The sequence below is a fragment of the Oncorhynchus mykiss genome, chromosome 25, assembly GCF_013265735.2.
Source record: "Oncorhynchus mykiss isolate Arlee chromosome 25, USDA_OmykA_1.1, whole genome shotgun sequence".
NCBI classification, from domain to species: Eukaryota; Metazoa; Chordata; class Actinopteri; order Salmoniformes; family Salmonidae; genus Oncorhynchus; species Oncorhynchus mykiss.
The window spans coordinates 41,639,000-41,656,045 of NC_048589.1; the positions used below are offsets into that span (position 1 = coordinate 41,639,000).

General features: G+C 43.8%; 1 protein-coding gene across 2 annotated transcripts in view; it reads left to right on the plus strand.

Annotated features, from left to right (window-relative positions):
* Positions 1 to 17,046, plus strand: part of LOC110505964 (glycogen phosphorylase, liver form) — a 29,907-nt gene that overhangs the window by 2,844 nt on the left and 10,017 nt on the right. For both annotated transcript variants that reach the window (XM_036962230.1, XM_036962229.1), the window contains exons 3-11: positions 935 to 1,013; positions 3,792 to 3,895; positions 8,110 to 8,241; positions 8,690 to 8,801; positions 10,982 to 11,064; positions 11,453 to 11,590; positions 11,679 to 11,771; positions 13,883 to 14,029; positions 15,937 to 16,100. In XM_036962230.1, coding sequence (XP_036818125.1) covers positions 935 to 1,013; positions 3,792 to 3,895; positions 8,110 to 8,241; positions 8,690 to 8,801; positions 10,982 to 11,064; positions 11,453 to 11,590; positions 11,679 to 11,771; positions 13,883 to 14,029; positions 15,937 to 16,100 — 1,052 coding nt within the window. The remainder of the gene's footprint in view (positions 1 to 934; positions 1,014 to 3,791; positions 3,896 to 8,109; positions 8,242 to 8,689; positions 8,802 to 10,981; positions 11,065 to 11,452; positions 11,591 to 11,678; positions 11,772 to 13,882; positions 14,030 to 15,936; positions 16,101 to 17,046) is intronic.

Consider the following 17,046-nt stretch of genomic DNA (forward strand, 5'->3'; position numbering starts at 1 on the left):
ATTGACACGCCTTAGTCGAGCAGGTTAAGCGTGATTGACACACCTTAGTCGTGCAGGTTAAGCGTGATTGACACGCCTTAGTCGAGCAGGTTAAGTGTGATTGACACACCTTAGTCGAGCAGGTTAAGCGTGATTGACACGCCTTAGTCGAGCAGGTTAAGTGTGATTGACACACCTTAGTCGAGCAGGTTAAGCGTGATTGACACGCCTTAGTCGAGCAGGTTAAGCGTGATTGACACACCTTAGTCGTGCAGGTTAAGCGTGATTGACACGCCTTAGTCGAGCAGGTTAAGCGTGATTGACACACCTTAGTCGTGCAGGTTAAGCGTGATTGACACGCCTTAGTCGAGCAGGTTAAGCGTGATTGACACACCTTAGTCGAGCAGGTTAAGCGTGATTGACACACCTTAGTCGAGCAGGTTAAGCGTGATTGACACACCCTAGTCGAGCAGGTTAAGCGTGATTGACACACCCTAGTCGAGCAGGTTAAGCGTGATTGACACACCCTAGTCGAGCAGGTTAAGCGTGATTAACACACCTTAGTCGTGCAGGTTAAGCGTGATTGACACACCTTAGTCGAGCAGGTTAAGCGTGATTGACACACCCTAGTCGAGCAGGTTAAGCGTGATTGACACACCTTAGTCGAGCAGGTTAAGCGTGATTGACACACCCTAGTCGAGCAGGTTAAGCGTGATTAACACACCTTAGTCGTGCAGGTTAAGCGTGATTGACACACCTTAGTCGAGCAGGTTAAGCGTGATTGACACACCTTAGTCGAGCAGGTTAAGCGTGATTGACACACCCTAGTCGAGCAGGTTAAGCGTGATGATGTGATGCATCAGCTCATACATTATTAAACACTAATATGTGGCTTGTTGTATTGCCTGAACAAGTTGAATTGAGTTATTTTTTGAAGTCTCTGTTTGTTGTGTAGCTGGGTTTGGACATGGAGGATCTGGAAGAGATGGAGGAAGATGCAGGGCTGGGGAACGGAGGCCTGGGCAGACTGGCAGGTACAGTATGGACCAAGTGTTAGGTGTGTGTGTGTGTCCTTGCTAACTTCTATGGTGGTTCATGACCAAAGAAGTTGGCTACACGGAACCAATGGAACTGGGGACCGGGCTACAGGGTTCTATTTAATGTATTACAGAATACAGTGGGTCGTCATCGGGTGGAAAACTACAGCAAACCTCTCCTGTCTGCAAGCCAGAACAGGAAGTTTACCTAACACTACGAGGCTGTTGTTGGCTGGCCAAAACAGGAAGTTTAACCAACCGTAGGAGGCTGTTTGGATGGCTGCATGTCCCTTCTATAGTTTGGCTGTGTTTACACAGGCAGCTCAATTCTCTAAAAAAACAGCTGGTCTGATTTGGTCAGAAGACCAATTAGTGGGAAAAGATCAGAATTGGGCTCCCTGTGTAAACGCAGCCTCCCTGTGTAAACGCAGACATGAGAGCAGATCTTCATTCCACGAAGGAAATTATCAACCTCTCTGTAGCCTGGTCCCAGATCTGTTTGTTCTAATAAGCCAACTCCTATAGTCGCTATAACTAACCTCCATAGGAATATTCCAGAGCAGATACTAAGAAAAACTACGCCATACTTTACCCCCTACACCATACTTTACCCCCTACGCCATACTTTACGCCATACTTTACACCTTACACTATAGTTTATGCTATACTTTACCCCCCTACACCATACTTTACCCCTTATACCATACTTTAAGCCATACTCTACCCCCTACACCATACTTTATGCTATACTCTACCCCCTACACCATACTTTATGCTATACTCTACCCCCTACACCATACTTTACCCCTTATACCATACTTTACGCCTTACACCATACTTTAAGCTATACTCTACCCCCTACACCATACTTTAAGCTATACTCTACCCCCCTACACCATACTTTACACCATACTTTATGCTATACTCTACCCCCCTACACCATACTTTACACCATACTTTATGCTATACTCTACCCCCTACACCATACTTTATGCTATACTCTACCCCCCTACACCATACTTTATGCTATACTCTACCCCCCTACACCATACTTTACACCATACTTTAAGCTATACTCTACCCCCCTACACCATACTTTACACCTTACACCATACTTTTAGCTATACTCTACCCCCCTACACCATACTTTACCCCTTATACCATACTTTACGCCTTACACCATACTTTAAGCTATACTCTACCCCCCTACACCATACTTTACACCTTACACCATACTTTAAGCTATACTCTACCCCCCTACACCATACTTTACACCTTACACCATACTGTATGCTATACTCTACCCCCCTACACCATACTTTACACCTTACACCATACTTTATGCTATACTCTACCCCCCTACACCATACTTTATGCTATACTCTACCCCCCTACACCCTACTTTACACCTTACACCATACTTTATGCTATACTCTACCCCCTTACGCCATACTTTATGCTATACTCTAGCCCCTTACGCCATACTTTATGCTATACTCTACCCCCTTACGCCATACTTTATGCTATACTCTACCCCCTTACACCATACTTTATGCTATACTCTACCCCCTTACACCATACTTTATGCTATACTCTACCCCCTTACGCCATACTTTATGCTATACTCTACCCCCTTACGCCATACTTTATGCTATACTCTACCTGCTATACTCTACCCCCCTACACCATACTTTACACCATACTTTATGCTATACTCTACCCCCTACACCATACTTTATGCTATACTCTACCCCCCTACACCATACTTTATGCTATACTCTACCCCCCTACACCATACTTTATGCTATACTCTACCCCCTTACGCCATACTTTATGCTATACTCTACCCCCCTACACCATACTTTGCACCTTACACCATACTTTAAGCTATACTCTACCCCCCTACACCATACTTTATGCTATACTCTACCCCCCTACACCATACTTTACCCCTTATACCATACTTTACGCCTTACACCATACTTTAAGCTATACTCTACCCCCCTACACCCTACTTTACACATTACACCATACTTTATGCTATACTCCACCCCCCCACACCATACTTTACACCATACTTTAAGCTATACGCTACCCCCCTACACCATACTTTACACCTTACACCATACTTTTAGCTATACTCTACCCCCCTACACCATACTTTATGCTATACTCTACCCCCCTACACCATACTTTACCCCTTATACCATACTTTACGCCTTACACCATACTTTAAGCTATACTCTACCCCCCTACACCATACTTTACCCCTTATACCATACTTTACACCTTACACCATACTTTAAGCTATACTCTACCCCCCTACACAATACTTTAAGCTATACTCTACCCCCTACACCATACTTTAAGCTATACTCTAGCCCCCTACACCATACTTTACACCTTACACCATACTTTAAGCTATACTCTACCCCCCTACACCATACTTTACACCTTACACCATACTTTATGCTATACTCTACCCCCCTACACCATACTTTATGCTATACTCTACCCCCTACACCATACTTTATGCTATACTCTACCCCCTACACCATACTTTAAGCTATACTCTACCCCCTACACCATACTTTATGCTATACTCTACCCCCTACACCATACTTTATGCTATAATCTACCCCCTACACCATACTTTAAGCTATACTCTACCCCCTACACCATACAGTTTTTCTTTACATCCACTTTGTCTTTAAACTTCATCCGTTTAGTATTTTTGAAACATTGACTAGTAATTAATTTAAATTCCCTGACCAGCATGTTTCCTGGACTCGATGGCCACCCTGGGTCTGGCAGCGTACGGTTATGGCATCCGTTATGAGTATGGGATCTTCAATCAGAAGATCAAGAACGGCTGGCAGGTAACAACCCTTCTCTGCTTTATTCCACTGCATTTTAAAGGGGCAATCTGGGATTGGATACATCCAGGTTTCTGACTAAATTATTGAGATGTATCATTTGATTCTTGGAGAATATAATTAATAAATGCCTCCATGAGCTTATTTAAACTGTCTTACCCTATTAGATGTATAGAGATACACTCTACTGCAAAGAATGAAATCCTTGTGGTTTGTCATTGTTAAAAATAAGTGTAACTTCTACAACACTATTCGTTATGTAGAGGACAGGTTTCATGCATGGCCTCTCCACTTCAGTCAATGAATAATCAATACAATCTAGTTCAGCGGTCAAAAGTGCATTGCACTGCAAACACACAGCCCAAATTCAAAAGGGCAAGAAAACCACTCCGGTGTGTGTGTGTGTGTGTGTGTGTGTTGTACTGTAGGTTGTTATCAGAATCCAAACAAGGGCAACAACACGTCGATTGGTTGGCTTCAGAGGTTGAGAAGGCTATCGCAACAGGCACTGGTCCCAAATGGCACCCTATTCCCTATGTAGTGTACTACTTTGGACCAGGGGCCCGTAGGGCTCTGTTCATAAGATGTGCACTATATAGGGAATAGGGTGCTATTTGGGATAAAAGCCAGTGTTTCACCACTTCAAAAGAGAGTGGAGACAGGGAGCAGCAACCTTTCTGTTAAATGATTGACCGACACCGCAGACCTGGGTTCAGATACTATTCAAAATCATTTCTAATACTTTATCTGGGCTTTGTTTAATGCAGTGGAACCAATCGAATTATCCTGCCCATCTGACACCTAAGAGTCCAATCAGATTAGAGCAAACGCTAAAATGTATTCGAAAGGTTCCAGGTCTGCAACACTGTGGCGACCCACGTCCTTCCTCTCTATGGCTCCAGCCTGGATTGCAACAGTGTGACAGGGGTGGATTTCAATTGAAATGAACCCCGGCTGCCCAGGGGGCCCCACTGATAAAAAAAAAAATATATATATATATATATAATGACAAAAATGTGTTCAAAACAATTATGTATGGCCTATTGTGTTTATTTTTATTCTGAAATTAAAAGTGTACATGAAAGATATTTTAAGATGGTTTTTTTGTGTAATAATAGCAGCAGGTCATGTCTGTGGGGAAATGTCTAGTTTGGGGGGGGGGGGCCCTCAACGGTATTTTGAAACGGGGCCCCCTGGCTAGTGAGGACGTCTTTAGACCATTGTTCAGTCAGATCACTGAATGAAGAAACGTTTTAGAATGAGAAGCTCAGCTGTTGTATTTGTACAGTCATCTTTGGGGCGGCAGGGTAGCCTAGTGGTTAGAGTGGAGGGGCGGCAGGGTAGCCTAGTGGTTAGAGTGGAGGGGCGGCAGGGTAGCCTAGTGGTTAGAGTGGAGGGGCGGCAGGGTAGCCTAGTGGTTAGAGCGTTGGACTAGTAACCGGAAGGTTGCAAGTTCAAACCCCCGAGCTGACAAGGTCATTCTGCCCCCTGAACAGGCAGTTAACCCCACTGTTCCTAGGCCGTCATTGAAAATAAGAATTTGTTCTTAACTGACTTGCCTAGTTAAATAAAGGTAAAATAAAATAATACAAATCTAGAGCAGGGGTGTGCAAACTGCCCCCGCCCCAGGGGTGAACAAATATCTCATGTAAAGTGTTGGTCCCTGAGCTGAAATAAAATATCCCATAAATGTTCCATAAAAGCTTATTTCTTCTAAATGTTGTACGTGTGTTTACATCCCTGTTAGTGAGCATTTCTCCTTTGCCAAGATTGTCCAGCCAGGTGTGGCATAATCAAGAAGCTGATTAAACAGCATGATCATTACACACCTTGTGCTGGGGGGACAATAAAAGGCCACTTTAAAATGTGCAGTTTTGTCGCACAACACAATGCCGCAGATGTCTCAAGTTTTGAGGGAGCGTGCAATTGGCATGCTGATTGCAGGAATGTCCACAAGTTGTTGCCAGATAATTGAATGTTCATTTATCTACCATAAGCCACCTCCAACATCGTTTTAGAGAAGCCTCCCAACCGCAGACCACATGTAACCACGCCAGCCCAGGACCTCCACATCCGGCTTCTTCATCTGAGACAGCTGATGAAATTCATAGATTAGGGCCTAATGAATTTATTTCAATTGACAGATTTCCTTTCGACAAACTAAACTCTGTAAAATGTGTTCATTTTATATTTTTTGTTCAGTATAGTTATATATTTATTTAGTGTGGAAAAATATATTTGATATTGCTAGCTGCAACATAATACCATTTTAGTATGAATGAAGTTGGAAGTACATAAGTTTCACTAGACAAGGCTAATTAGCGTTAGCACAAAGACTAGCGTTAGCACAAAGACTAGCGTTAGCACAAAGTCTACAGGAACAGTTAGCATGCCAACTCTGGGGAAGTAGAAAAATGGCTTTATTGCCATAGTTTGAGATTCTCTTAAAATGGATGAAATTACATTCAGCTGCACTAATTAGTTTTTTTTCTGTATAGAAAATTTGTACGCGGGTCATCTAAGTGGTCAGTTTTGGGATGGGAAACTTTGTCAAATTAATCTACTAAAACCTGATGTTGAACTACACTGAGCAAAAATATACATGAAACAGTTTCAAAGATTTTACTGAGTAACTGTTCATATAAGGAAATCAGTCAATTGAAATATATTCATTTGGTCCTGGATTTCACATGACTGGGAATACAGAATTGCATCTTGTTGGTCACAGATACCTTTTTTAAACAATTTTTTTTTTTAAGGTAGAGGTGTGGATCAGAAAACCAGTCAGTATCTGGTGTGACCACCATTTGCCTCATGCAGCGCGACACATCTCCTTCGCATAGAGTTGACCAGGCTGTTGATTGTGACCTGTGGAATGTTGTCCCACTCCTCTTCAACGGCTGTGTGAAGTTGCTGGATATTGGTGGGAACTGGAACACGCTGTTGTACACGTAGATCCAGAGCATCCCAAACATGCTCAGTGGGTGACGTGCCTGGTGTGTTTGTAGGCCATGGAAGAACCGGGGCATTTTCAGCTTTCAGGAATTGTGTACAGATCCGTGTGACATGGGGCCTTGCATTATCATGCTGAAACATGAAGTGATGGTGGTGGATGAATGGCACGACAATGGGCCTCAGGATCTCGTCACGGTATCTCTGTGCATTTAAATTTCCATCGATAAAATGCAATTGTGTTCAATTGTCCGTAGCTTATGCCTCCCCGTACCGTAACCCCACCGTCACCATGGAGGACTTCACGACACCATACATGCCATCTGCCCGGTACAGTTGAAACCAGGATTCGTCCGTGATGAGCACACTTCTCCAACGTGCCAGTGGCCATCAGAGGTGAGCATTTCCCCACTGAAGTCGGTTACAACGCTGAACTACAGTCGGGTCGAGACCCTGGTGAGGACAACGAGCACACAGATGAGCTTCCCTGAGACTGTTTCTGACAGTTTATGCAGAAATTCTTTGGTTGTGCAAACACACAGTTTCATCAGCTGTCCAGGTGGCTGGTCTCAGACGATCCCACAGTTTCATCAGCTGTCTGGGTGGCTGGTCTCAGACCATCCCACAGTTTGATCTGCTGTCCGGGTGGCTGGTCTCAGACGATCCCACAGTTTCATCAGCTGTCTGGGTGGCTGGTCTCAGACGATCCCACAGTTTCATCAGCTGTCTGGGTGGCTGTTCTCAGACGATCCCACAGTTTCATCAGCTGTCTGGGTGGCTGGTCTCAGACGATCCCGCAGGTGGAGAAGCAGGATGTGGAGGTCCTGGACTGGCGTGGTTACACATGGACTGCGGTTGTGAGGCCGTTTAGACCTACTGCCAAATTCTCTAAAATGACGTTGGAGGCGGCTTATATCCTGTAATGTCTATCTATGTGTACTGTAACTATACTGTACTGTACCTATAATGTATTGTACCTGTAATGTACCCATGCTGTACTGTCTATCTGTATGTGTACTGTAACTATACTACACTGTACTGTACTTCTACTACTGCTGTACATGGACCATCTACGGCTTTATTAGCCTGACTACCACTCTGTTTGCGTTATCATGCCATTGGCTTGACAATGAGCGCTGGAGTTGGCAAGAACACAAACTGATCTGAGACCAGGCTATGGTTCTATTAAACATATTGACCCATTTCAAGTTTTGCTTAGTCACCCTTCGATTTAGTATGTTGTCTTGTGATTGGCTTGCTCCTAGGTGGAAGAAGCAGACGATTGGCTGCGTCATGGTAACCCTTGGGAGAAGGCCCGCCCTGAGTACATGCTACCAGTGCACTTCTACGGCAGAGTGGAGGAGTCTAAGGAAGGGGCCAAATGGGTGGACACACAGGTACTTAAAGTCATGATAATGAATACTACCTTTTTAAAAAAATGTGTAACATGCTGATAATAGTGCTAAGTTGTACCACTTAGTACCTGCATATCTATGGGGATTTGAGATGTACTTTGTCACTTGTGTTATTACACAGGTATAACAGCAACTTAGGGCCATTGTGGTGTTAAGATTGTTTTGGTCATTATTCAACTTTGATAAAAGTGTTACTGATATTTATAATGTTAAATTCAAGTGTTCCCAATTCTTCCCACAGGTTGACTCACTAAGTGCAGTACCTGCATTTCTATGATTTTATTGAGTTTGGTATTTTTTTTATTTATCGTCTTGAATTGACCCTTAATCTTATTTGGAATGAAGTTTTAAGATGATGAATAAGTCTTCCATTTTGATCTTCAACCTAATCTTAATTCCCCCCCCCCCCCCCCATGCCTTGCCTCTATAGGTGGTCCTTGCTATGCCCTATGACACGCCCATCCCTGGATATATGAACAACACAGTCAACACCATGAGGCTGTGGTCTGCCAGAGCTCCCAACGACTTCAACCTGATGGACTGTAAGTGGTGTCGTGTCTTTGGCATCATGAAAATTGAAGACTGTTAATTGATCAAATCTCTGTAATTATTATTATTATTAAACAAATTATGTAAATGTAATTAACTAGGAAGTCAGGGCACCAAGGAAAATATTCAGATTATAAAGTTATAATTTTCCGTATATAACTCTTCAGATATTTTAACATCTGATCAATTAGTCTTCTATTAATGAATGATTCTTTAATCTCATTCCAAACAGATAATTGTTGGTTAACTGCACGATCCCAGTCTTCACTATGAGTCATCCATACATCAATTGTCTTAATCATTTATTTACTAACTAAATAATCACAGAAATGCATAAACAAACAAACAGTAGATATGGTTACAAGGAAATGATAGGGGAGGTTCCCTAGTGGGCTAAGCCGGTATGATGGCTTGGTGGACAAAGGGAAGTGGGTGTGGACTGAGAAGGGCAGGAATTACAAGAGTCACTACACAGTTAATTATTATATTAATTGAAATGCTAATCCTTTGCACATGAACGCTCACTCATTCGGAAATAATTGCAATCAATACATATATTTACGCTCAGTGTGTCGTCGTGATCTCTGTTGGAATCGTCTGTCTTTCTGTTGGAAAGTTCATCTGATCTTCTCTCGTTGTTAGAATGGATACTTCGGAGTACCATTCAGAAATGTTCTTATAGATAGATGTTTTGTCGGTCCTCGCATCTCAGGTTGACAATTTCTAGCTGCAGACTAGTAAGTAGTATCTAAGATTTGCTCTTATTCTGTCGTGATCGATAGTCTCAGAGTTGAACCATTTCCACCCGTGTAGCCAATGCTCCACGTGGTTTGGTTAGGAATTCGACAACCATTACAACCTTAGCTTATACTGAGGTTTTTGTGGACTCTACTCAAACCTTCGCCCCCTCGGTGATCGAGGTACTCATGGTCTCGAGGATTTCCTCAGGTGGGGTTTTTATTCGGAACAGCAGGAAAGGGTTGTCCCATGACGCCAGATCATGTCTGTATTAACGGGGGCGGGCCAATGACTTTTTTTAAATTTTGAAGGACCACAATTCTCTCACATTAACGGTTTAAAATCACATGACATAATTTCACAAATAGTTTCATCTTTACTCTTTACTACATCTTTATTCGTTTTATACAATAATTAGACACAAACCTCATAACGGAGACTCCTGTATAAACAGAGTTATGGTAATGTGGCTGTATTGTCTTTCCTGAGGTCACAAACATGAAACAAAACGGACCGGGTCGTACCTGGCTTCCCCTCCAACCGTTTACACATTCTCCAAAACATGGATATTGTTCAGTTCTCAAGTTCTGTGATGTAGAAGTTCCTTTGTTCTACTGTGAAACTCTCTCTATACTGCATGGCCCTGAGGAGAGTCTCCTCCAGGAATTTACAACCTGAGATAACAGAACCTGGGTGTAGGAAGGGGGGGGGGGGGGATGCCACGGGGGGGGGGGGGATGCCACACTCTATACGCAGAAAGGGCCACGTCATGACAGTGGCCAGGAGGATGACTTGACTGTTTAACCCTGCCTACTCCAAGCTAGCTCTGGTCCATGGTGTTAGTGTGGCTTGCTTGAAGAAGGCTGTGTTAGCGAGCTATAATAACGCCATGGACCAGAGCTAACTTTGACTCTAACTTGAGATGCAAGCACTTTAGTCACCCCTGTCAACTAAATGACGTGTTTTTGCCAATGTACGCTTTACGGAGGAAACAAAGTCGCACACATCTCAAGTTAGAATCCAGGCCTAAATGATCACAGCATTGAACCGGTGAGTCTAGTGAATAATATGAAGCTGTTTCTTCTCCTGAGAAAACAGAACTCTACGAGTCTTCTCCCATTAAGGTCCCTGTTAAATCACTTCTATGTCTTCTCCCATTAAGGTCCCTGTTAAATCACTTCTATGTCTTCTCCCATTAAGGTCCCTGTTAAATCACTTCTGTGTCCTCTCCCATTTAAGGTCCCTGTTAAATCACTTCTATGTCCTCTCCCATTAAGGTCCCTGTTAAATCACTTCTATGTCTTCTCCCATTAAGGTCCCTGTTAAATCACTTCTATGTCCTCTCCCATTAGGGTCCCTGTTAAATCACTTCTATGTCCTCTCCCATTAAAGTCCCTGTTAAATCACTTCTATGTGTCATTCTATGTCTCCTCAGTCAATGTTGGAGATTACATCCAAGCTGTTCTGGACAGGAATCTGGCGGAGAATATTTCTCGTGTCCTCTACCCCAACGATAACGTAAGTTCTAGATTGGTACATTGACCACGTAGGTGTTAGTCCATTTTGTCTCCCTCCTGCTCTCTTTCGCGTCGTTTAGCAGACGCTCTTACCCAGAGCGACTTACAATACTGAGTGCATACATATTCAATGATTTTTCACACACTGGTCCCCTCCTGGGAATTGAACCCACAACCCTGGTGTTGCAACCACCATGCTCTACCAACTGTGTGTGTGTGTTAAATTCTCACTTGGCACCTCTTGTTTTCTCCCCCTCCTATTTGTGGATGTTTCCTGATAGGCCCTGGTCTAAAGTAGTGCACTACCCTATGGGCCCTGGTCTAAAACAGTGCACTAACGTATAGGGTGCCATTTCGGCACGCACACCTTGATTCCTCCACTGTTGTAGTTCTTTGAAGGGAAGGAGCTGCGGCTGAAGCAGGAGTACTTTGTGGTGGCTGCTACCCTCCAGGACATCATCAGACGCTTCAAGAACTCCAAGAAGGGCTTCTCCGGCCCGGTCTCCTTCGACAGCTTCCCAGAGAAAGTAGGTTACTTATTGATTTATCACGACTACACTGAATCCTAACAACAACAACAAATACAGTTGGTTGTTTGTTTTTTTGTGTTGACAGGTGGCCATCCAGCTGAATGACACTCATCCTGCCATGGCCATCCCAGAGCTCATGAGGGTCTTTGTGGACATTGAGAAACTCGACTGGGACACGGTGCGTTTTAAGAGAGGGAGTGGATGAAACTGATTATTTATTGTATGAAAATAAAACCACTAACTTTATCTAACTTGCATAATAAGTCTTTGTGTGTGTGGTATGTTGGGTAGATGAATGAAAAGCCATGCAGCACCTTGAACCCTAAAGCCATACAGCACCTTGAACCCTAAAGCCATGCAGCACCTTGAACCCTAAAGCCATGCAGCACCCTGAACCCTAAAGCCATGCAGCACCCTGAACCCTAAAGCCATGCAGCACCTTGAACCCTAAAGCCATGCAGCACCTTGAACCCTAAAGCCATGCAGCACCTTGAACCCTAAAGCCATGCAGCACCTTGAACCCTAAAGCCATACAGCACCTTGAACCCTAAAGCCATACAGCACCTTGAACCCTAAAGCCATACAGCACCTTGAACCCTAAAGCCATGCAGCACCTTGAACCCTAAAGCCATGCAGCACCTTGAACCCTAAAGCCATGCAGCACCTTGAACCCTAAAGCCATACAGCACCTTGAACCCTAAAGCCATACAGCACCTTGAACCCTAAAGCCATACAGCACCTTGAACCCTAAAGCCATGCAGCACCTTGAACCCTAAAGCCATGCAGCACCTTGAACCCTAAAGCCATGCAGCACCTTGAACCCTAAAGCCATGCAGCACCTTGAACCCTAAAGCCATGCAGCACCTTGAACCCTAAAGCCATGCAGCACCTTGAACCCTAAAGCCATGCAGCACCTTGAACCCTAAAGCCATGCAGCACCTTGAAGCACCTTTATGTTATAGAACAAGTGCCTCGTCTGTCGTAGCCTGGTATATCCACAGAAGTTGGCTATAGAGCACAAAACAGATCTGGGGCCATCAAATCAAATGTTATTGGTCACATACACATATTTAGCAGATGTTATTACGGGTGTAGAGAAATGCTTGTGTTTCTAGCTCCAACAGTAATATCTAACTAAATGCTTGTGTTCCTAGCTCCAACAGTGCAGTAATATCTAACTAAATGCTTGTGTTCCTAGCTCCAACAGTGCAGTAATATCTAACTAAATGCTTGTGTTCCTAGCTCCAACAGTGCAGTAGTATCTAACTAAATGCTTGTGTTCCTAGCTCCAACAGTGCAGTAGTATCTAACTAAATGCTTGTGTTCCTAGCTCCAACAGTGCAGTAGTATCTAACTAAATGCTTGTGTTTCTAGCTCCAACAGTAATATCTAACTAAATGCTTGTGTTCCTAGCTCCAACAGTGCAGTAATATCTAACTAAATGCTTGTGTTCCTAGCTCCAACAGTGCAGTAATATCTAACTAAATGCTTGTGTTCCTAGCTCCAACAGTGCAGTAGTATCTAACTAAATGCTTATGTTCCTAGCTCCAACAGTGCAGTAGTATCTAACTAAATGCTTGTGTTCCCAGCTCCAACAGTGCAGTAGTATCTAACTAAATGCTTGTGTTCCTGGCTCCAACAGTGCAGTAGTATCTAACTAAATGCTTGTGTTCCCAGCTCCAACAGTGCAGTAGTATCTAACTAAATGCTTGTGTTCCTAGCTCCAACAGTGCAGTAGTATCTAACTAAATGCTTATGTTCCTAGCTCCAACAGTGCAGTAGTATCTAACTAAATGCTTGTGTTCCCAGCTCCAACAGTGCAGTAGTATCTAACTAAATGCTTGTGTTCCTGGCTCCAACAGTGCAGTAGTATCTAACTAAATGCTTGTGTTCCCAGCTCCAACAGTGCAGTAGTATCTAACTAAATGCTTGTGTTCCCGGCTCCAACAGTGCAGTAGTATCTAACTAAATGCTTGTGTTCCCAGCTCCAACAGTGCAGTAGTATCTAACTAAATGCTTGTGTTCCCAGCTCCAACAGTGCAGTAGTATCTAACTAAATGCTTGTGTTCCCAGCTCCAACAGTGCAGCAGTATCTAACAATACGCACATCTAAAAGTAATGGAATTAAGAAATGTATAAATATTTGGATGAGCAATGTTGTAGTGGCGTTGACTAGAATATATCAGAATAGACCTATGAGATGAGTAAAGCAGTATGTAATCATGATTTAAAGTGACCAGGCTATTCGGTGTGTACTGCGCTATTAGAACCATTGCTCTTTCCTATCAGGCGTGGGCCATCACCAAGCGGACCTTTGCGTACACCAATCACACGGTGCTTCCCGAGGCTCTGGAGCGCTGGCCCATTGGACTGCTGGAGACCCTGCTGCCCAGACACCTCCAGATCATCTACAGGATCAACCAGGGCCACCTGGACGTACGTACTGTATAGACTGGGTTCAGTGGGTGGTATTCTGATGTACCACTATAGACTGGGTTCAGTGGGTGGTATTCTGATGTACCACTATAGACTGGGTTCAGTGGGTGGTATTCTGATGTACCACTATAGACTGGGTTCAGTGGGTGGTATTCTGATGTACCACTATAGACTGGGTTCAGTGGGTGGTATTCTGATGTACCACTATAGACTGGGTTCAGTGGGTCGTATTCTGATGTACCACTATAGACTGGGTTCAGTGGGTCGTATTCTGATGTACCACTATAGACTGGGTTCAGTGGGTGGTATTCTGATGTACCACTATAGACTGGGTTCAGTGGGTGGTATTCTGATGTACCACTATAGACTGGGTTCAGTGGGTGGTATTCTGATGTACCACTATAGACTGGGTTCAGTGGGTGGTATTCTGATGTACCAATATAGACTGGGTTCAGTGGGTGGTATTCTGATGTACCACTATAGACTGGGTTCAGTGGGTGGTATTCTGATGTACCACTATAGACTGGGTTCAGTGGGTCGTATTCTGATGTACCACTATAGACTGGGTTCAGTGGGTGGTATTCTGATGTACCACTATAGACTGGGTTCAGTGGGTGGTATTCTGATGTACCACTATAGACTGGGTTCAGTGGGTCGTATTCTGATGTACCACTATAGACTGGGTTCAGTGGCTGATGTACCTGTATAGACTGGGTTCAGTGGGTGATATTCTGATGTACCACTATAGACTGGGTTCAGTGGGTGGTATTCTGATGTACCACTATAGACTGGGTTCAGTGGGTGGTATTCTGATGTACCACTATAGACTGGGTTCAGTGGGTGGTATTCTGATGTACCACTATAGACTGGGTTCAGTGGGTCGTATTCTGATGTACCACTATAGACTGGGTTCAGTGGGTGGTATTCTGATGTACCACTATAGACTGGGTTCAGTGGGTGGTATTCTGATGTACCACTATAGACTGGGTTCAGTGGGTCGTATTCTGATGTACCACTATAGACTGGGTTCAGTGGCTGATGTACCTGTATAGACTGGGTTCAGTGGGTGATATTCTGATGTACCACTATAGACTGGGTTCAGTGGGTGGTATTCTGATGTACCACTATAGACTGGGTTCAGTGGGTCGTATTCTGATGTACCACTATAGACTGGGTTCAGTGGGTGGTATTCTGATGTACCACTATAGACTGGGTTCAGTGGGTGGTATTCTGATGTACCACTATAGACTGGGTTCAGTGGGTGGTATTCTGATGTACCACTATAGACTGGGTTCAGTGGGTCGTATTCTGATGTACCACTATATACTGGGTTCAGTGGGTCGCATTCTGATGTACCACTATAGACTGGGTTCAGTGGGTGGTATTCTGATGTACCACTATAGACTGGGTTCAGTGGGTGGTATTCTGATGTACCACTATAGACTGGGTTCAGTGGGTGGTATTCTGATGTACCACTATAGACTGGGTTCAGTGGGTCGCATTCTGACTGATGTACCACTATAGACTGGGTTCAGTGGGTCGTATTCTGATGTACCACTATAGACTGGGTTCAGTGGGTCGCATTCTGACTGATGTACCACTATAGACTGGGTTCAGTGGGTCGTATTCTGATGTACCACTATAGACTGGGCTGTGCTCCCTGCTAAGCGTATGAATACATTGATACTGAATGACTTGAAATGTATCCCCCTTACAAGACTCATGGACACTCATCCGGTCCCCATCAGCTCCCTACTCCTCCTCTTGGCCCTAATTCACCCATAGACATGCTGCTTGTACTGTGTCAATAACCGGACTGTTCAGATTGGCAGAATCATGTGGTTTTTAGGAGGGATATGGAGCAGATTGGGACCAGCTGACAGAGTGTGTTTCTGGTGTCGCTCCAGGAGATTTCGGCTCTCTTCCCAGAGGACATGGATCGGATGCGCAGGATGTCTCTGATCGAGGAGGACGGGGGAAAGAGGGTCAACATGGCTCACCTGTGCATCGTGGGATCTCACGCCGTCAACGGAGTCGCTGAGATACACTCCAACATCATCAAGACTGACGTGTAAGATGGTTCATCTCTACTGTATTCTCCCTGATAGTAACAGCTTTCTCTCAGATGTGTAAGATGGTTCATCTCTACTGTATTCTCCCTGATAGTAACAGCTTTCTCTCAGATGTAAGATGGTTCATCTCTACTGTATTCTCCCTGATAGTAACAGCTTTCTCTCAGATGTGTAAGATGGTTCATCTCTACTGTATTCTCCCTGATAGTAACAGCTTTCTCTCAGATGTGTAAGATGGTTCATCTCTACTGTATTCTCCCTGATAGTAACAGCTTTCTCTCAGATGTGTACGATGGTTCATCTCTACTGTATTCTCCCTGATTAGTAACAGCTTTCTCTCAGATGTGTACGATGGTTCATCTCTACTGTATTCTCCCTGATAGTAACAGCTTTCTCTCAGATGTGTAAAATGGTTAATCTCTACTGTATTCTCCCTGATAGTAACAGCTTTCTCTCAGATGTGTAAGATGGTTCATCTCTACTGTATTCTCCCTGATTAGTAACAGCTTTCTCTCAGATGTGTACGATGGTTCATCTCTACTGTATTCTCCCTGATAGTAACAGCTTTCTCTCAGATGTAAGATGGTTAATCTCTACTGTATTCTCCCTGATAGTAACAGCTTTCTCTCAGATGTGTAAGATGGTTCATCTCTACTGTATTCTCCCTGATAGTAACAGCTTTCTCTCAGATGTGTAAGATGGTTAATCTCTACTGTATTCTCCCTGATAGTAACAGCTTTCTCTCAGATGTGTACGATGGGGCTTCTCTACTGTATTCTCCCTGATAGTAACAGCTTTCTCTCAGATGTGTAAGATGGTTCATCTCTACTGTATTCTCCCTGATAGTAACAGCTTTCTCTCAGATGTGTACGATGGTTCATCTCTACTGTATTCTCCCTGATAGTAACAGCTTTCTCTCAGATGTGTAAAATGGTTAATCTCTAC